The following is a 23088-nucleotide window of genomic DNA, read 5'->3' on the forward strand; positions in this document are numbered from 1 at the left end:
CAATGTCAACGTTCTTTCAAACACAGCATTCCACTACACTAACAAATTCAATGTCAAAGCAAACAGAGCCTTCAACAATTCCCCAAGTATCAAGTTCCACTCAAGAGCCGTCAACTATAACATCACAAGAAACCTCCTATTTTTCAATATCTGTTTCAACTCATTTTCAACCATCAAGTTCTACCATTGAAGTGACTTCTACTCTTGTACCAATAAAGACAACATCTGTTACAAAAACATTAAGTTCATCTGAAACAGAGCTTTCTACAATAATACCAACATATATGTCATCTAAGGCACCAACTTCAATGTCCTTTGAAACAGAGCACTCAACAACAACAGTAGCACCCATTTCAAGGCAAACCGAGCCTTTAACAATTTCCCAAGTATCAAGTTCTACTCAAGCAGCGCCATCTACTATAACATCACAGGAAACCTCCTTTATTTCAACATCAGTTTCAACTGAAAGAGAACTTTCTACTATACAGGAAACATCAACTTCAACCCCAACAGAACACCCAACTCTTCCTCAACTGTCAACTTCTACCATTGAAGTGACTTCCACTATTACACCAACACAGACTTCATCTATTACAAGAACACCAACTTCTTCTGAAACAGAACCTTCTACAATAGTAAGAACATTTACCTCATCTATGGCACCAACTTCAGTGTCCTTTGAAACCGAGCATTCAACAACAACAGTAGCACCCATTTCAAGACAAACCGAGACTTTGACAATTTCCCAAGTATCAAGATCTACTCAAACAGTGCCGTCAACTCTAACATCACAGGAAACCTCCTATATTTCAACAGCATCAGTCTCAACTGAAAGAGAACTTTCTACTATACAGGAAACATCAACATCAACCCCAACAGAACACCCAACTCTTCCCCAACTGTCAACTTCTACCATTGAAGTGACTTCCACTATTACACCAACACAGACTTCATCTATGACAAGAACACCAACTTCTTCTGAAACAGAACCTTCTACAATAGTAAGAACATTTACCTCATCTATGGCACCAACTTCAGTGTCCTTTGAAACAGAGCATTCAACAACAACAGCTTCACCGATTTCAAGGCAAACTGAGCCTTTAACAATTTCCCAAGTATCAAGATCTACTCAAACAGTGCCATCTACTATAACATCACAAGAAACCTCCCATATTACAATATCCGTTTCAACTGAAAGAGAACTTTCTACTTCAAAGGAACAATTGACCTTAAGCCAAACAGAAGTCTCACCTCATTTTCAACCATCAAGTTCTACCATTGAAGTGACTTCCACTCTTGTTCCAATACAGACTACATCTGTTACAAAAACATCAAATTCTTCCGAAACAGAGCATTCTACAATAATACCAACACATATGTCATCTAATGCACCAACTTCAATGTCCTTTGAAACAGAGCACTCAACAACAACAGTAGCACCCATTTCAAGGGAAACCGAGCCTTTAACAATTTCCCAAGTATCAAGTTCTACTCAAACAGTGCCATCAACTATAACATCACAAGAAACCTCCTATATTTCAACAACATCAGTTTCAACTGAGAGAGAACTTTCTACTATACAGGAAGCATCAACATCAACCCCAACAGAACACCCAACTCTTCCTCAACTGTCAACTTCTACCATTGAAGTGACTTCCACTATTACCCCAACACAGACTTCATCTATTACAAGAACGCTAACTTCTTCTGAAACAGAACCTTCTACAATAGTAAGAACATTTACCTCATCTATGGCACCAACTTCAGTGTCCTTTGAAACAGAGCATTCAACAACAACAGCTTCACCGATTTCAAGGCAAACAGAGCATTCAACAATTTCCCAAGTATCAAGTTCTACTGAAACAGCACCCTCAACTATAACATCACAGGAAACCTCCCATATTACAATATCCGTTTCAACTGAAAGAGAACTTTCTACTGCACAGGAACGATTGACCTCAAGCCAAACAGAAGTCTCATCTCATTTTCAACCATCAAGTTCTACCATTGAAGTGACTTCCACTCTTGTTCCAATACAGACTACATCTGTTACAAAAACATCAAATTCTTCCGAAACAGAGCAGTCTACAATAATACCAACACAAATGTCATCTAAGGCACCAGCTTCAATGTCCTTTGAAACAGAGCACTCAACAACAACAGTAGCACCCATTTCAAGGGAAACCGAGCCTTTAACAATTTCCCAAGTATCAAGTTCTACTCAAACAGTGCCGTCAACTATAACATCACAGGAAACCTCCTATATTTCAACAGCATCAGTTTCAACTGAAAGAGAACTTTCTACTATACAGGAAACATCAACTTCAACCCCAACAGAACACCCAACTCTTCCCCAACTGTCAACTTCTACCATTGAAGTGACTTCCACTATTACCCCAACACAGACTTCATCTATTACTAGAACATCAACTTCTTCTGAAACAGAACCTTCTACAATAGTAAGAACATTTACCTCATCTATGGCACCAACCTCACAGTCCTTTGAAACACAGCATTCAACTACAACAGCTTTACCGATTTCAAGGCAAACAGAGCATTCACCAATTTCCCAAGTATCAAGTTCTACTCAAACAGCGCCATCAACTATAACATCACAGGAAACCTCCCATATTACAAAACCCGTTTCAACTGAAAGAGAACTTTCTACTGCACAGGAACGATTGACCTCAAGCCAAACAGAAGTCTCACCTCATTTTCAACCATCAAGTTCTACCATTGAAGTGACTTCCACTCTTGTTCCAATACAGACTACATCTGTTACAAAAACATCAAATTCTTCGGAAACAGAGCATTCTACAATAATACCAACACATATGTCATCTATGGCACCAGCTTCAATGTCCTTTGAAACAGAGCACTCAACAACAACAGTAGCACCCATTTCAAGGCAAACCGAGCCTTTAACAATTTCCAAAGTATCAAGTTCTACTCAAACATCAACTTCTTCTGAAACAGAACCTTCTACTATAGTAGGAACATATACCTCATCTATGGCACCAACTTCAGTGTCCTTTGAAACAGAGCATTCAACAACAGTAGCACCCATTTCAAGGCAAACAGAGCCTTTGACAATTTCCCAAATATCAAGATCTACTCAAACAGCGCCGTCAACTATAACATCACAAGAAACCTCCTATATTTCAACAACACCAGTTTCAACTGAAAGAGAACTTTCTACTATACAGGAAGCATCAACTTCAACCCCAACAGAACACCCAACTCTTCCCCAACTGTCAACTTCTACCATTGAAGTGACTTCCACTATTACACCAACACAGACTTCATCTATTACAGGAACACCAACTTCTTCTGAAACAGAACCTTCTACAATAGTAAGAACATATACCTCATCTATGGCACCAACTTTACAGTCCTTTGAAACAGAGCAGTCAACAACAACAGCTTCACCGATTTCAAGGCAAACAGAGCATTCACCAATTTCCCAAGTATCAAGTTCTACTCAAACAGCGCCGTCAACTAGAACATCACAGGAAACCTCCCATATTACAATATCCGTTTCAACTGAAAGAGAACTTCCTACTGCACAGGAACGATTGACCTCAAGCAAAACTGAAGTCTCACCTCATTTTCAACCATCAAGTTCTACCGTTGAAGTAACTTCCACTCTTGTTCCAATACAGACTACATCTGTTACAAAAACATCAAATTCTTCCGAAACAGAGCATTCTACAATAATACCAACACATATGTCATCTAAGGCACCAACTTCAATGTCCTTTGAAACAGAGCACTCAACAACAACAGTAGCACCCATTTCAAGGGAAACCGAGCCTTTAACAATTTCCCAAGTATCAAGTTCTACTCAAACAGTGCTGTCAATTATAACATCACAAGAAACCTCCTATATTTCAACAGCATCAGTTTCAACTGAAAGAGAACTTTCTACTATACAGGAAACATCAACTTCAACCCCAACAGAACACCCAACTCTTCCCCAACTGTCAACTTCTACCATTGAAGTGACTTCCACTATTACACCAACACAGACTTCATCTATTACAAGAACACCAATTTCTTCTGAAACAGAACCTTCTACAATAGTAAGAACATTTACCTCATCTATGGCACCAACTTCAATGTCCTTTGAAACAGAGCACTCAACAACAACAGTAGCACCCATTTCAAGGCAAACAGAGCCTTTAACCATTTCCCAAGTATCAATTTCTACTCAAACAGTGCCGTCAACTATAACATCACAAGAAACCTCCTATATTTCAACAACATCAGTTTCAACTGAAAGAGAACTTTCTACTATACAGGAAACTTCAACCCCAACAGAAAACCCAACTCTTCCTCAACTGTTAACTTCTACCATTGAAGTGACTTCCAGTATTACACCAACACAGACTTCATCTATTACAAGAACATCAACTTCTTCTGAAACAGAACCTTCTACAATAGTAAGAACATTTACCTCATCTATGGCACCAACTTCAGTGTCCTTTGAAACAGAGCAGTCAACAACAGTAGCACCTATTTCAAGGCAAACCGAGCCTTTAACAATTTCCCAAGTATCAGGTTCTACTCAAACAGTGCCGTCAACTATAACATCACAAGAAACCTCCTATATTTCAACAACATCAGTTTCAACTGAAAGAGAACTTTCTACTATACAGGAAACATCAACTTCAACCCCAACAGAACACCCAACTCTTCCTCAACTGTCAACTTCTACCATTGAAGTGAATTCCACTATTACACCAACACAGACGTCATCTAATACAAGAACACCAACTTCTTCTGAAACAGAACCTTCTACAATAGTAAGAACATATACCTCATCTATGGCACCAACTTCAGTGTCCTTTGAAACAGAGCATTCAACAACAACAGCTTCACCGATTTCAAGGCAAACAGAACATTCAACAATTTCCCAAGTATCAAGTTCTACTCAAACAGCACCCTCAACTATAACATCACAAGAAACCTCTCATATTACAATATCCGTTTCAACTGAAAGAGAACTTACTACTGCACAGGAACCATTGACCTCAAGCCAAACAGAAGTCTCACCTCATTTTCAACCATCAAGTTCTACCATTGAAGTGACTTCCACTCTTGTTCCAATACAGACTACATCTGTTACAAAAACATCAAATTCTTCCGAAACAGAGCATTCTACAATAATACCAACACATATGTCATCTAAGGCACCAACTTCAATGTCCTTTGAAACAGAGCACTCAACAACAACAGTAGCACCCATTTCAAGGGAAACCGAGCCTTTAACAATTTCCCAAGTATCAAGTTCTACTCAAACAGTGCCGTCAACTATAACATCACAAGAAACCTCCTATATTTCAACAGCATCAGTTTCAACTGAAAGAGAACTTTCTACTATACAGGAAACATCAACATCAAGCCAAACAGAACACCCAACTCTTCCCCAACTGTCAACTTCTACCATTGAAGTGACTTCCACTATTACACCAACACAGACGTCATCTAATACAAGAACACCAACTTCTTCTGAAACAGAACCTTCTACAATAGTAAGAACATTTTCCTCATCTATGGCACCAACTTCAGTGTCCTTTGAAACAGAGCATTCAACAACAGCAGCACCTATTTCAAGGCAAACAGAGCCTTTGACAATTTCCCAAATATCACGATCTACTCAAACAGTGCCGTCAACTATAACATCACAAGAAACCTCCTATATTTCAACAACATCAGTTTCAACTGAAAGAGAACTTTCTACTATACAGGAAACATCAACTTCAACCCCAACAGAACACCCAACTCTTCCTCAACTGTCAACTTCTACCATTGAAGTGACTTCCACTATTACACCAACACAGACTTCATCTATTACAGGAACATCAACTTCTTCTGAAACAGAACCTTCTACAATAGTCAGAACATATACCTCATCTATGGCACCAACTTCACAGTCCTTTGAAACCGAGCACTCAACAACAACAGCTTTACCGATTTCAAGGCAAACAGAGCATTCAACAATTTCCCAAGTATCAAGTTCTACTCAAACAGTGCCCTCAACTATAACATCACAGGAAACCTCCCATATTACAATATCCGTTTCAACTGAAGAACTTTCTACTATACAGGAACCATTGACCTCAAGCCAAACAGAAGTCTCACCTCATTTTCAACCATCAAGTTCTACCATTGAAGTGACTTCCACTCTTGTTCCAATACAGACTACATCTGTTACAAAAACATCAAATTCTTCCGAAACAGAGCATTCTACAATAATACCAACACAAATGTCATCTAAGGCACCAACTTCAATATCCTTTGAAACAGAGCACTCAACAACAACAGTAGCACCCATTTCAAGGCAAACAGAGCCTTTAACCATTTCCCAAGTATCAATTTCTACTCAAACAGCGCCGTCAACTATAACATCACAAGAAACCTCCTATATTTCAACAACATCAGTTTCAACTGAAAGAGAACTTTCTACTATACAGGAAACATCAACTTCAACCCCAACAGAACACCCAACTCTTCCCCAACTGTCAACTTCTACCATTGAAGTGACTTCCACTATTACACCAACACAGACTTCATCTATTACAGGAACACCAACCTTTTCTGAAACAGAACCTTCTACAATAGTAAGAACATATACCTCATCTATGGCAGCAACTTCAGTGTCCTTTGAAACAGAGCATTCAACAACAACAGCTTCACCGATTTCAAGGCAAACAGAACATTCAACAATTTCCCAAGTATTAAGTTCTACTCAAACAGTGCCGTCAACTATAACATCACAAGAAACCTCCTATATTTCAACAGCACCAGTTTCAACTGAAAGAGAACTTTCTACTATACAGGAAACATCAACTTCAACCCCAACAGAACACCCAACTCTTCCCCAACTGTCAACTTCTACCATTGAAGTGACTTCCACTATTACACCAACACAGACTTCAACTATTACAAGAACACCAACTTCTTCTGAAACAGAACCTTCTACAATAGTAAGAACATTTACCTCATCTATGGCACTAACTTTACAGTCCTTTGAAACCGAACATTCAACAACAACAGCTTCACCGATTTCAAGGCAAACAGAGCCTTCAACAATTTTCCAAGTATCAAGTTCTACTCAAACAGTGCCGTCAACTATAACATCACAAGAAACCTCCTATATTTCAACAACATCAGTTTCAACTGAAAGAGAACTTTCTACTATACAGGAAACATCAACTTCAACCCCAACAGAACACCCAACTCTTCCTCAACTGTCAACTTCTACCCTTGAAGTGACTTCCACTATTACACCAACACAGACTTCATCGATTACAAGAACATCAACTTCTTCTGAAACAGAACCTTCTACAATAGTAAGAACATATACCTCATCTATGGCACCAACTTCAGTGTCCTTTGAAACAGAGCATTCAACAACAACAGCTTCACCGATTTCAAGGCAAACAGAACATTCAACAATTTCCCAAGTATCAGGTTCTACTCAAACAGCGACGTCAACTAGAACATCACAAGAAACCTCTCATATTACAATATCCGTTTCAACTGAAAGAGAACTTTCTACTGCACAGGAACGATGGACCTCAAGCCAAACAGAAGTCTCACCTCATTTTCAACCATCAAGTTCTACCATTGAAGTGACTTCCACTCTTGTTCCAATACAGACTGCATCTGTTACAAAAACATCAAATTCTTCCGAAACAGAGCATTCTACAATAATACCAACACATATGTCATCTAATGCACCAACTTCAATGTCCTTTGAAACAGAGCACTCAACAACAACAGTAGCACCCATTTCAAGGGAAACCGAGCCTTTAACAATTTCCCAAGTATCAAGTTCTACTCAAACAGTGCCGTCAACTATAACATCACAGGAAACCTCCTATATTTCAACAACACCAGTTTCAACTGAAAGAGAACTTTCTACTATACAGGAAACATCAACCCCAACAGAACACCCAACTCTTCCCCAACTGTCAACTTCTACCATTGAAGTGACTTCCACTATTACACCAACACAGACTTCATCTATTACAGGAACACCAACCTTTTCTGAAACAGAACCTTCTACAATAGTAAGAACATTTACCTCATCTATGGCACCAACTTTACAGTCCTTTGAAACCGAACATTCAACAACAACAGCTTCACCGATTTCAAGGCAAACAGAGCATTCAACAATTTCCCAAGTATCAAGTTCTACTGAAACAGCACCCTCAACTATAACATCACAAGAAACCTCCCATATTACAATATCCGTTTCAACTGAAAGAGAACTTTCTACTGCACAGGAACGATGGACCTCAAGCCAAACAGAAGTCTCACCTCATTTTCAACCATCAAGTTCTACCATTGAAGTGACTTCCACTCTTGTTCCAATACAGCCTACATCTGTTACAAAAACATCAAGTTCTTCTGAAACAGAGCATTCTACAATAATACCAACACATATGTCATCTAAGGCACCAACTTCAATTTCCTTTGAAACAGAGCACTCAACAACAACAGTAGGACCCATTTCAAGGCAAACCGAGCCTTTAACAATTTCCCAAGTATCAATTTCTACTCAAACAGCGCCGTCAACTATAACATCACAAGAAACCTCCTATATTTCAACAACATCAGTTTCAACTGAAAGAGAACTTTCTACTATACAGGAAACATCAACTTCAACCCCAACAGAACACCCAACTTTTCCTCAACTGTCAACTTCTACCATTGAAGTGACTTCCACTATTACACCAACACAGACTTCATCGATTACAAGAACATCAACTTCTTCTGAAACAGAACCTTCTACAATAGTAAGAACATATACCTCATCTATGGCACCAACTTCAGTGTCCTTTGAAACAGAGCATTCAACAACAACAGCTTCACCGATTTCAAGGCAAACAGAACATTCAACAATTTCCCAAGTATCAGGTTCTACTCAAACAGCGCCGTCAACTAGAACGTCACAAGAAACCTCTCATATTACAATATCCGTTTCAACTGAAAGAGAACTTTCTACTGCACAGGAACCATTGACCTCAAGCCAAACAGAAGTCTCACCTCATTTTCAACCATCAAGTTCTACCATTGAAGTGACTTCCACTCTTGTTCCAATACAGACTGCATCTGTTACAAAAACATCAAATTCTTCCGAAACAGAGCATTCTACAATAATACCAACACATATGTCATCTAATGCACCAACTTCAATGTCCTTTGAAACAGAGCACTCAACAACAACAGTAGGACCCATTTCAAGGCAAACCGAGCCTTTAACAATTTCCCAAGTATCAATTTCTACTCAAACAGCGCCGTCAACTATAACATCACAAGAAACCTCCTATATTTCAACAACATCAGTTTCAACTGAAAGAGAACTTTCTACTATACAGGAAACATCAACTTCAACCCCAACAGAACACCCAACTCTTCCCCAACTGTCAACTTCTACCATTGAAGTGACTTCCACTATTACACCAACACAGACTTCATCTATTACAAGAACATCAACTTCTTCTGAAACAGAACATTCTACAATAGTCAGAACATATACCTCATCTATGGCACCAAATTCACAGTCCTTTGAAACAGAGCATTCAACAACAACAGCTTTACCAATTTCAAGGCAAACAGAGCATTCAACAATTTCCCAAGTATCAAGTTCTACTCAAACAGCGCCATCAACTATAACATCACAGGAAACCTCCCATATTACAATATCCGTTTCAACTGAAGAACTTTCTACTATACAGGAACCATTGACCTCAAGCCAAACAGAAGTCTCACCTCATTTTCAACCATCAAGTTCTACCATTGAAGTGACCTCCACTCTTGTTCCAATACAGACTACATCTGTTACAAAAACATCAAGTTCTTCTGAAACAGTGCTTTCTACAATAATACCAACATATATGTCATCTAAGGCATCAGCTTCAATGTCCTTTGAAACAGAGCACTCAACAACAACGGTAGCACCCATTTCAAGGCAAACCGAGCCTTTAACAATTTCCCAAGTATCAAGTTCTACTCAAACAGCACCATCAACTATAACATCACAAGAAACCTCCCATATTACAATATCCATTTCAACTGAAAGAGAACTTTCTACTATACAGGAAACATCAACTTCAACCCCAACAGAACACCCAACTCTTCCTCAACTGTCAACTTCTACCATTGAAGTGACTTCCACTATTACACCAACACAGACTTCATCTATTACAAGAACACCAATTTCTTCTGAAACAGAACCTTCTACAATAGTAGGAACATTTACCTCATCTATGGCACCAACTTCAGTGTCCTTTGAAACAGAGCATTCAACAACAGTAGCACCCATTTCAAGGCAAACCGAGCCTTTAACAATTTCCCATGTATCAGGTTCTACTCAAACAGTGCCGTCAACTCTAACATCACAAGAAACCTCCTATATTTCAACAACATCAGTTTCAACTGAAAGAGAACTTTCTACTATACAGGAAACATCAACTTCAACCCCAACAGAACACCCAACTCTTCCTCAACTGTCAACTTCTACCATTGAAGTGAATTCCACTATTACACCAACACAGACTTCATCTATTACAAGAACACCAACTTCTTCTGAAACAGAACCTTCTACAATAGTAAGAACATTTACCTCATCTATGGCACCAATTTCAGTGTCCTTTGAAACAGAGCATTCAACAACAACAGCTTCACCGATTTCAAGGCAAACAGAACATTCAACAATTTCCCAAGTATCAAGTTCTACTCAAACAGCGCCGTCAACTAGAACATCACAAGAAACCTCTCATATTACAATATCCGTTTCAACTGAAAGAGAACTTTCTACTGCACAGGAACGATTGACCTCAAGCCAAACAGAAGTCTCACCTCATTTTCAACCATCAAGTTCTACCATTGAAGTGACTTCCACTCTTGTTCCAATACAGACTACATCTGTTACAAAAACATCAAATTCTTCCGAAACAGAGCATTCTACAATAATACCAACACAAATGTCATCTAAGGCACCAACTTCAATGTCCTCTGAAACAGAGCACTCAACAACAACAGTAGCACCCATTTCAAGGCAAACAGAGCCTTTAACAATTTCCCAAGAATCAAGTTCTACTCAAACAGCGCCGTCAACTATAACATCACAAGAAACCTCCTATATTTCAACAACATCAGTTTCAACTGAAAGAGAACTTTCTACTATACAGGAAACATCAACATCAACCCCAACAGAACACCCAACTCTTCCCCAACTGTCAACTTCTACCATTGAAGTGACTTCCACTATTACACCAACACAGACTTCATCTATTACAGGAACACCAACTTCTTCTGAAACAGAACCTTCTACAATAGTAAGAACATTTACCTCATCTATGGCACCAACTTTACAGTCCTTTGAAACCGAACATTCAACAACAACAGCTTCACCGATTTCAAGGCACACAGAGCCTTCAACAATTTTCCAAGTATCAAGTTCTACTCAAACAGCACCGTCAACTATAACATCACAAGAAACCTCCTATATTTCAACAACATCAGTTTCAACTGAAAGAGAACTTTCTACTATACAGGAAATATCAACTTCAACCCCAACAGAACACCCAACTCTTCCTCAACTGTCAACTTCTACCATTGAAGTGACTTCCACTATTACACCAACACAGACTTCATCTATTACAAGAACACCAATTTATTCTGAAACAGAACCTTCTACAATAGTAAGAACATTTACCTCATCTATGGCACCAACTTCAGTGTCCTTTGAAACGGAGCATTCAACAACAACAGTAGCACCCATTTCAAGGCAAACAGAGCCTTTAACAATTTCTCAAGTATCAAGTTCTACTCAAACAGTGCCATCTACTATAACATCACAGGAAACCTCCTATATTTCAACAACATCAGTTTCAACTGAAAGAGAACTTTCTACTATACAGGAAACATCAACTTCAACCCCAACAGAACACCCAACTCTTCCCCAACTGTCAACTTCCAGCATTGAAGTGAATTCCACTATTACACCAACACAGACTTCATCTATTACAAGAACACCAATTTCTTCTGAAACAGAACATTCTACAATAGTAAGAACATATACCTCATCTATGGCACCAACTTCAGTGTCCATTGAAACAAAGCATTCAACAACAACAGCTTCACCGATTTCAAGGCAAACAGAGCATTCAACAATTTCCCAAGTATCAAGTTCTACTCAAACAGCACCCTCAACTATAACATCACAGGAAACCTCCCATATAACAATATCTGTTTCAACTGAAAGAGAACTTTCTACTATACTGGAAACATCAACTTCAACCCCAACAGAACACCCAACTCTTCGTCAACTGTTAACTTCTACCATTGAAGTGACTTCCACGATTACACCAACACAGACTTCATCTATTACAAGAACATCAACTTCTTCTGAAACAGAACCTTCTACAATAGTAAGAACATTTACCTCATCTATGGCACCAACTTCAGTGTCCTTTGAAACAGAGCAGTCAACAACAGTAGCACCCATTTCAAGGCAAACCGAGCCTTTAACAATTTCCCAAGTATCAGGTTCTACTCAAACAGTGCCGTCAACTCTAACATCACAAGAAACCTCCTATATTTCAACAACATCAGTTTCAACTGAAAGAGAACTTTCTACTATACAGGAAGCATCAACTTCAACCCCAACAGAACACCCAACTCTTCCTCAACTGTCAACTTCTACCATTGAAGTGAATTCCACTATTACACCAACACAGACGTCATCTAATACAAGAATACCAACTTCTTCTGAAACAGAACCTTCTACAATAGTAAGAACAGATACCTCATCTATGGCACCAACTTCAGTGTCCCTTGAAACAGAGCACTCAACAACAACAGCTTCACCGATTTCAAGGCAAACAGAACATTCAACAATTTCCCAAGTATCAAGTTCTACTCAAACAGCGCCGTCAACTAAAACATCACAAGAAACCTCTCAATTTACAATATCCGTTTCAACTGAAAGAGAACTTACTACTGCACAGGAACCATTGACCTCAAGCCAAACAGAAGTCTCACCTCATTTTCAACCATCAAGTTCTACCATTGAAGTGACTTCCACTCTTGTTCCAATACAGACTACATCTGTTACAAAAACATCAAATTCTTCAGAAACAGAGCATTCTACAATAATACCAACACATATTTCATCTAAGGCACCAACTTCAATGTCCTTTGAAACAGAGCACTCAACAACAACAGTAGCACCCATTTCAAGGCAAACCGAGCATTTAACAATTTCCCAAGTATCAAGTTCTACTCAAACAGTGCCGTCAACTATAACATCACAAGAAACCTCCTATATTTCAACAGCATCAGTTTCAACTGAAAGAGAACTTTCTACTATACAGGAAACATCAACTTCAACCCCAACAGAACACCCAACTCTTCCCCAACTGTCAACTTCTACCATTGAAGTGACTTCCACTATTACACCAACACAGACTTCATCTATTACAAGAACACCAACTTCTTCTGAAACAGAACCTTCTACAATAGTAAGAACATTTACCTCATCTATGGCACCAACTTTACAGTCCTTTGAGACCGAACCTTCAACAACAACAGCTTCACCGATTTCAAGGCACACAGAGCCTTCAACAATTTTCCAAGTATCAAGTTCTACTCAAACAGCGCCGTCAACTATAACATCACAGGAAACCTCCTATATTTCAACAACATCAGTTTCAACTGAAAGAGAACTTTCTACTATACAGGAAACATCAACATCAACCCCAACAGAACACCCAACTCTTCCTCAACTGTCAACTTCTACCATTGAAGTGAATTTCACTATTACACCAACACAGACTTCATCTATTACAGGAACACCAACTTCTTCTGAAACAGAACCTTCTACAATAGGAAGAACAGATACCTCATCTATGGCACCAACTTCAGTGTCCTTTGAAACAGAGCATTCAACAACAACAGCTTCACCGATTTCAAGGCAAACAGAGCATTCAACAATTTCCCAAGTATCAAGTTCTACTCAAACAGCACCCTCAACAATAACATCACAAGAAACCTCCCATATTACAATATCCGTTTCAACTGAAAGAGAACTTTCTACTGCACAGGAACGATTGACCTCAAGCCAAACAGAAGTCTCATCTCATTTTCAACCATCAAGTTCTACCATTGAAGTGACTTCTACTCTTGTTCCAATACAGACTACATCTGTTACAAAAACATCAAGTTCTTCTGAAACAGAGCATTCTACAATAATACCAACACATATGTCATCTATGGCACCAACTTCAATGTCATTTGAAACAGAGCACTCAACAACAACAGTAGCACCCATTTCAAGGCAAACCGAGCCTTTAACAATTTCCCAAGTATCAAGTTCTACTCAAACAGTGCCATCAACTATAACATCACAAGAAACCTCCTATATTTCAGCAGCATCAGTTTCAACTGAAAGAGAACTTTCTACTATACAGGAAACATCAACTTCAACCCCAACAGAACACCCAACTCTTCCTCAACTGTCAACTTCTACCATTGAAGTGACTTCCACTATTACACCAACACAGACTTCATTGATTACAAGAACATCAACTTCTTCTGAAACAGAACCTTCTACAATAGTAAGAACATATACCTCATCTATGGCACCAACTTCAGTGTCCTTTGAAACAGAGCATTCAACAACAACAGCTTCACCGATTTCAAGGCAAACAGAGCCTTTAACAATTTCCCAAGTATCAAGTTCTACTCAAACAGTGCCCTCAACTATAACATCACAGGAAACCTCCCATATTACAATATCCGTTTCAACTGAAGAACTTTCTACTATACAGGAACCATTGACCTCAAGCCAAACAGAAGTCTCACCTCATTTTCAACCATCAAGTTCTACCATTGAAGTGACCTCCACTCTTGTTCCAATACAGACTACATCTGTTACAAAAACATCAAGTTCTTCTCAAACAGTGCTTTCTACAATAATACCAACACATACGTCATCTAAGGCACCAACTTCAATGTCCTTTGAAACAGAGCACTCAACAACAACAGTAGCACCCATTTCAAGGCAAACCGAGCCTTTAACAATTTCCCAAGTATCAAGTTCTACTCAAACAGCACCCTCAACTATAACATCACAAGAAACCTCCCATATTACAATATCCGTTTCAACTGAAAGAGAACTTTCTACTATACAGGAAACATCAACTTCAACCCCAACAGAACACCTAACTCTTCCTCAACTGTCAACTTCTACCATTGAAGTGACTTCCACTATTACACCAACACAGACTTCATCTATTACAAGAACACCAACTTCTTCTGAAACAGAACCTTCTACAATAGTAAGAACATTTACCTCATCTATGGCACCAACTTTAGTGTCCTTTGAAACAGAGCATTCAACAACAGTAGCACCCATTTCAAGGCAAACCGAGCCTTTAACAATTTCCCAAGTATCAGGTTCTACTCAAACAGTGCCGTCAACTCTAACATCACCAGAAACCTCCTATATTTCAACAACATCAGTTTCAACTGAAAGAGAACTTTCTACTATACAGGAAACATCAACTTCAACCCCAACAGAACACCCAACTCTTCCCCAACTGACAACTTCTTCCATTGAAGTGACTTCCACTATTACACCAACACAGACGTCATCTAATACAAGAACACCAACTTCTTCTGAAACAGAACGTTCTACAATAGTAAGAACATATACCTCATCTATGGCACCAACTTCACAGTCCTTTGAAACCGAGCACTCAACAACAACAGCTTCACCGATTTCAAGGCAAACAGAGCATTCAACAATTTCCCAAGTATCAAGTTCTACTCAAACAGCGCCGTCAACTAGAACATCACAAGAAACCTCTCATATTACAATATCCGTTTCAACTGAAAGAGAACTTACTACTGCACAGGAACGATTGACCTCAAGCCAAACAGAAGTCTCACCTCATTTTCAACCATCAAGTTCTACCATTGAAGTGACTTCCACTCTTGTTCCAATACAGACTGCATCTGTTACAAAAACATCAAATTCTTCGGAAACAGTGCTTTCTACAATAATACCAACACATATGTCATCTATGGCACCAACTTCAATGTCCTTTGAAACAGAGCACTCAACAACAACAGTAGCACCCATTTCAAGGCAAACCGAGCCTTTAACAATTTCCCAAGTATCAAGTTCTACTCAAACAGCGCCATCAACTATAACATCACAAGAAACCTCCTATATTTCAACAGCATCAGTTTCAACTGAAAGAGAACTTTCTACTATACAGGAAGCATCAACATCAAGCCAAACAGAATACCCAACTCTTCCTCAACTGTCAACTTCTACCATTGAAGTGACTTCCACTATTACACCAACGCAGACTTCATCTATTACAAGAACATTAACTTCTTCTGAAACAGAACCTTCTACAATAGTAAGAACATATACCTCATCTATGGCACCAACTTCAGTGTCCTTTGAAACAGAGCACTCAACAACAACAGTAGCACCCATTTCAAGGCAAACCGAGCCTTTAACAATTTCCCAAGTATCAAGTTCTACTCAAACAGTGCCGTCAACTATAACATCACAAGAAACCTCCTATATTTCAACAACATCAATTTCAACTGAAAGAGAACTTTCTACTATACAGGAAACATCAACTTCAACCCCAACAGAACACCCAACTCTTCCCCAACTGTCAACTTCTACCATTGAAGTGACTTCCACTATTACCCCAACACAGACTTCATCTATTACAAGAACACCAATTTCTTCTGAAACAGAACCTTCTACAATAGTAAGAACATTTACCTCATCTATGGCACCAACTTCACAGTCCTTTGAAACAAAGCATTCAACTACATCAGCAATTTCATTTTCAACAATTCCACAAGCATCTAGTTATGCACCGTTGCTTTCAACTGTGTCAAATACAAAAACATTTTCTGTTTCACAAAGTTCAGCTGTAACAAAGTCTAATACAGGTGAATCCCTCAGTTCAAGTCATACCGAGCCTATAACTAGCAACCAGACACCAAGTTTGCAAACAGAGTCCTCATCTGTAACACCAACTGAGTCTTCACAAATAACCAGTTCATCTGAAACAACACATTTTACTATACCATCAACTTCAAACATACATCAAACAGAGCCTTCAACTATCCCTTTAACATCAGGTCCTACTGAAACAAAGCCTTCAACAATGCAAAGTACATCCATTTTTACCTTTTCAACTTCGGAAGTTGCTTCTAGTATACCATTATTTTCAAGTAAAGGACCTTCTTCAACTTCACATAGTACCAAAAGCTCAACACAGAGTGTCCAACGTACATCACCAACACCGTCATCTTCCCAAGCAACAGTTAATAACACTACAACAGTGGTCACAAAAAGTAGTCCTTCTTTACCATCAGAGATACCTTCTACTACCCCAACAAACACTGTAAGCACCCAAAAAACACATTCATCTACGCAACTTTTCAAAACAAGCACAGTTTTGCCAAGTACAACAAATCACTCAACAACACATCCTAGTTCTACTATAAACCAATGTACAAACCTAACCAACCAAGAGTGTACTTACAACTCTACCAGCGGAAAATGTGACTGTAAGTGCCTGAAAGATTACGTTGGAAGTTCGTGTGAATATGGGAAGAATATCACTGAAGGAGTCGTAGGTAAGAAATTCCGATTTATTAGTTTAACAGAAACAATGTTTAAAATTATTTTATATATATATATATGTAATATGATAATGGAAAAGTGTATAAAAAAGCACTAATTAAAGCATTTATGTATTTTTTATTTTTTTTTACTATTATAGCGATAGTATATATATATATATAGTATGTATATATTATTTTTGAAATAATTTCTATGGGGCTTATTAACTGTTAAGGTTGGGTTTCCCATTAATATACTTTTAATTAAAACGTTGGTAGAAGCTTGTCACTATTTTTGTGATACTATTGTGTTGATATCATGTAGCATCTGTTTATGTACTCTTATTCATTGTATGTTTTGTTGCAACTTATAAAGGGGATGTAACTTTATATCCAAAAACGATTTGGATATAAACTATGTGTTCTACATCAATGCAATTGTCTAAGATAATTCAGTTTTTCTTATCGTGTGTTTTATGGTACATGGCATTAATTAATTATTTGTTTCCACAGATAACGCTGGTAAATTAAAGAAGACAATCTTTGTCGTGCTGTCTATAAATTTACAATTCACAAGCGAATATTTAGACAGTTCATCCCAGGCATACAAGGCGTTAGAACATACATTAACACCTATTGTAAGTAAGATGTTACTAATGTTTTATATATTTCTGGTGTGCGAATTTAAATATTTTTAATAGAAAATTTAAATTTCAACACAGTCGAATTGCAAAAATATTACTGAAATATTCTGAAAATATGGGAAAAAATAGCAGATTTATTTATTCTTTATGTGTTTTGTTTTCAGATATTTTAAAGTATGACCTTTTTATAATGTTTCTATTCTACAGCTTACAGCGATCTACAAGGCTGCATCAAAATATTTTGTGTCAATGAAAATCACTGGTTTCCGGTAATTATTCTGTTCCTGATACTTCTATATCTTAAAAATGATTGAATACATTGATCTTGTTGAGGACAAATCTGTGAGATGTCAATAAGAGATATATCGGGAGATATTAGCCATTCCGAGGGAGAGGCTATCAAAGGGATGGGGTTCTACCTGCAAGGCTCCAGGTTGAACGGGAGCGGATACCTTGTTTCCTCTGCCATAGAACGCTATGTTTTCTCCATTGGACGGCCGCACGGTCCAAAACCTGGGAGTATCATATCCTTTATATCGTGTAACCACCTTACGGCAAATCCTAGAGATCTTTGTTCAAAGGGAAGTCCTCTCCTACAAGGCAGTCTAAGCAAAAGATGGTGGATGAGAGTGAATGAGAGTGTTCTCATGGGGTATGCATTTGTATTGAGTGGGGTTGATTTTTCTCCATTACCACATTGGGCCCCTTCGGCCCTTGGATTAGAACACACAGCAGGAGCCTCCAAGTAAAATGGGGGCTTGTAGCTGATTGTGGGTAGAGTATGGCTGGGTCTTCGAAGCGCTAAATCCAAAACTAGAGGACCAGAGACTTAGATAAGGAAGTTTTACTTTACAGAGAGGGTGGTTGATAATGGAACAGCCTCCCAGCAGAAGTGGTAGAGGCTAATACACGAGGGTATTAAACATGCATGGGATAGACATACGGCTACTGAATCTAAGACGAGACCAACGACTGATTTAGGTTTGAGTCTTTACAGCAGGAGAAACGGGCGACTAGACGGGGCTGAATGTTCTATGTCTTTATGCTTATCTTCCATAATGTTCCCCTTTGGGTTTTTTTCAGCCAAGGGAGCATTTTAGCGAACAGCACAGCAGACTACGAGTATCCAAATAACCAAACAGGCATCGACTTCTTAAATAACGATTTGGAGTCGGCTGTAAATACCTCTTTCATGCAATCACTGGTTAACTTATCCACCACGCTGAATGCCAGCACAACACTGAAATCGGTTACTCCGGGGCCCTCGCCTATAACAAGTAAGTAGTCATTTTAAGTGCCCAACCACAATATATGTTTTAATACATGTTTTAATATATGTTTTAATACATGTTTTTAAACAACTGAAAATAATGGCAAATACAGCCAGTTTTTGATTAACATCTTCTGCGGCAGCCATAGTGCTTAAGAGTCTCGGTTAAACTGCAGTCCCACTGATTCAGCTCCTTGCTAAGCAACATAGCCATGAAAAATTAGATAAGACTCTCCAAACATGGGGTGCTTTGACATAGTGGCGGGCGAAGCAGTATATGGCCGTTATGATGTTATATTGGCCAGCCATACCCCATACGTGGCCGGCCTCGCTCCGTCCTATTCATAGTAAGTTGTGTTACTAAGGAGCAGCGCTACACAGCGATTGATAAATGTACTTGTGTTCTTTCCAGTAGTTTTGTACTTGAATTTCCGAAAACATTAAAAAAATATATAGTTTCTAATAATTTTTTCACAAATGTTATTAATTCCTCCCCCCCCCAGATGTGACGCAGCTAAAGCCCTTCATCAACTGCACGGTGGAGTATGCCAACTACACAATAATTTGTGATCAGAGCTGTTACTGCACCGGTCCTTGTTACAAGTCTCCAGCGATTTGTCACTACAACGGAGACTGCTTTAATGCAAAGGGCGGCTTCATATGCAAGTAAGAACAGCAATATATAATAAATATATGTATATAAAAAAATATATATATATATAATAGAAAATGAATTAATTCTACGTAGTATATATATATATATATATATATATATATATATATATATATATATATATATATATATATATAGCATTCACACCAACCAACAAAGTGAAGCTAATGTTATCCTGTATGTTTTATTGTAGGTGTTATACTTTTGGGCTTTACCAGTACACCGGATCTGACTGCAGTACTTATGAACGAAGTGCTGGATTTTACGGCTTAGTGTTTGGTGTTATTGGCGCCGCACTCCTTCTTCTGATTGTTTTAATTTTTGCTATCTTAGTTTTCAAAAGGAAGAAGGCACTTAGGTAAGTCTGTGTGACCCATTTATCTCGAGTGCAGTTTAAAAACATAGAACCATAGACTCTGATCAGACCTTTTCAGCCCACCTAGCCCAGTTTTTTCTAATAAAAAGACTCAACCTTTAATCAGTCGTTGGTCTCGTCTTAGATTCAGGAGCCAAATGCCTATCCCATGTATGCCTAAATATCCTCACTTTATTAGCCACTACCACTTCTCCTGGGAGGCTGTCCCATTTATCTGGGTCTCCTCTGTTGAGGCTCATTTGCATATAGGGCTGAATGATGATATCACAGAGCCAACAAATCAGTTTTGGCTTAATCCATAACAGTGAGCAAATACATCAACCATCATTGCCCCTGAACATGTCTAGAAGATAATCCATGCATTCCATTTTGTTGTTTTGTGATTTCAGACAATTTGAAGACAGACCGGAGTCTAAACGCTGGTATTCACTAGATGAAGAGAATATGAACTTCTCATATACAGGTCAGCGGGAGAACCAAACAATTTCTATTAACATTTCTTAAAAATATATGAACATTATTCCAGTATAAAAACTGGATATTATTTACTGAATCCTGTATTGTATCAAATTAATGGCAATTATCCGATCTGAACCATCTATTAAACTTAACCAAGATTCCCCAAGCTCAGCAGTGGAGCCTCGTAGGGATCAAAAGATCATAGAGAGGCATCGCCGACCTGCATAACGCCATGTGGAGGCCGATGGTCCATGTCTACGGTTTCTCTATGGTGCTGGTTTGCCGAAGACGACAGGATAGCCCCCCGTTGTACTCATAATTTACACTTTGTAGCCATTGACCTGTCACAGCGGAATTCTACCCAAGTTCTGACAAATCGATGATGTGTCTCCATGTTTCAGCTAAAACCCATTGATTAGAGAACGGACATCACATTCACACTAATGTCAAGACATCCATTGGAACGTTGCTACATCTCTTTTGTAATCCCCATTTAGATATGGATGCCGTGCTGTCTGGAGGTCGTTTGGGGAAGTTATCTCGATCTGGAAAGTACGATGTAGAGGGAAGTCAATCTAGTGACAGCGACCTTTCCACGGGAGTGTATCGACCAAGACTGGACACAGTAGACACTTCACAAAGGGTATGGTAACATTATACGGATAAAACATTAACCATTAACAATCCATGGAAGACAACATTCTAAACAAATCTTTAATAGAGTTACAGCCCGGGTTAATGACTCCAATGTCGTCAAAAATAGTGATTCTGGTGTAACAACCAACAAAATGGTCCAATCCCCAGTAAAATACTGTTAAATCAATGTGGATTCATAACTTTCTCCATGGGTCTTTAAAACTGTGATGAGTTGAGCCTTGTTTGTGGTCTTTATTAAAAGTATATTTTGCTTTGCAAATAAAGCCATAAAGCAAAGTGTCTGTAAAACGAGGACGACTGAAAAGTCCTATAATTTATTTTGTACAGTTTCCCCCCCCCCCAAAATTCAGATAACTAATAGGCTTTTGTTTTTCTTTTCACAGCTCAAAATAAAAAGGCCAGAGCTGATCCCACAAGGCTTTAAACAAACATGATTAAAGCTCTCAACGATAAAGTGAACCCGTTTGCTTTCTACGTCGTATGTTGTATTCAACAAATCCTATTTACCTCTCTTTAAAAGCAACATAAAAAAATAAATACTTGCCTTTTGTGATTCGAAAGGGTTAAATAATTTGCACTAATTTCGATCTTTACGCCTATAAAATATCTGTTCAGATTATTATATTATCATTTTTTTAAAGTAATGTTATGTCTAAATTAATATATGAACAAAGAGGATTCTTAATGCACTTGAAACGCTGCCATCAAATTGGTAAGAATGTTTACACATTTTGCACAAGTACATTTTATTAGAACATTTATTTTGATGAACTAAAACTGAAAATTATATGATGTGCTATTATGTTTTATTTCTCTAAAAATAATTATATTATTTATATATTATATCATATAAGGACACTATGTTTGATGGTAAAGAAATTGTTGTCTTTCCAAATGATAACAAATAAAATATTTAAATAAAATATTCTGTTTATGTTTCGTTATTACACATTTAGGTTTTTATTGCAGGGTGGATATAAAAAGAGCTCTAAGGGAGTTGCTTACACGTTAAAAATAAAAAAACAAATAAAAAAATGACAATAGAATTACCATACCGACTGTAAACAAAATTTAATTGTAATTTATTAAACATTATACATTGTCAACATTAAATCTGCTTTCTTTGAATAAGAAAAAGCATTTAATTATCTACTTAGACAACAGTAGAATATTTGAGCGTGCACAGGTTAAATTACGAAAGTATATAAAAAAGCATAATATTTGTCACATTTATTATTACATATACAGGCATGTGGTGTTTTCATTCATCGGCAGTTCAATTAAAACTGTCTTTAAAAAAAAAAATTATCATTATCATCTTAACTTCACA

The 23088-nt window shown here is 38.1% G+C and overlaps 1 protein-coding gene across 1 annotated transcript; it reads left to right on the plus strand.

The window, feature by feature from the left end:
• The first annotated feature begins 308 nt into the window (after nucleotides 1-308).
• On the plus strand, nucleotides 309-22295 carry LOC128470519 (mucin-17-like). The gene is made up of 9 exons (XM_053452411.1): nucleotides 309-17694; nucleotides 18193-18317; nucleotides 18531-18592; nucleotides 19407-19600; nucleotides 20097-20259; nucleotides 20460-20624; nucleotides 21032-21105; nucleotides 21599-21744; nucleotides 22142-22295. Exons 1-9 carry the CDS (start codon nucleotides 309-311, stop codon nucleotides 22190-22192), a joined length of 18366 nt encoding a protein of 6121 aa, XP_053308386.1. The 3' UTR covers nucleotides 22193-22295.
• The last annotated feature ends 793 nt before the right edge of the window (nucleotides 22296-23088 follow it).

This window comes from Spea bombifrons, chromosome 12 (genome assembly GCF_027358695.1).
Source record: "Spea bombifrons isolate aSpeBom1 chromosome 12, aSpeBom1.2.pri, whole genome shotgun sequence".
Classification (NCBI taxonomy): Eukaryota; Metazoa; Chordata; class Amphibia; order Anura; family Pelobatidae; genus Spea; species Spea bombifrons.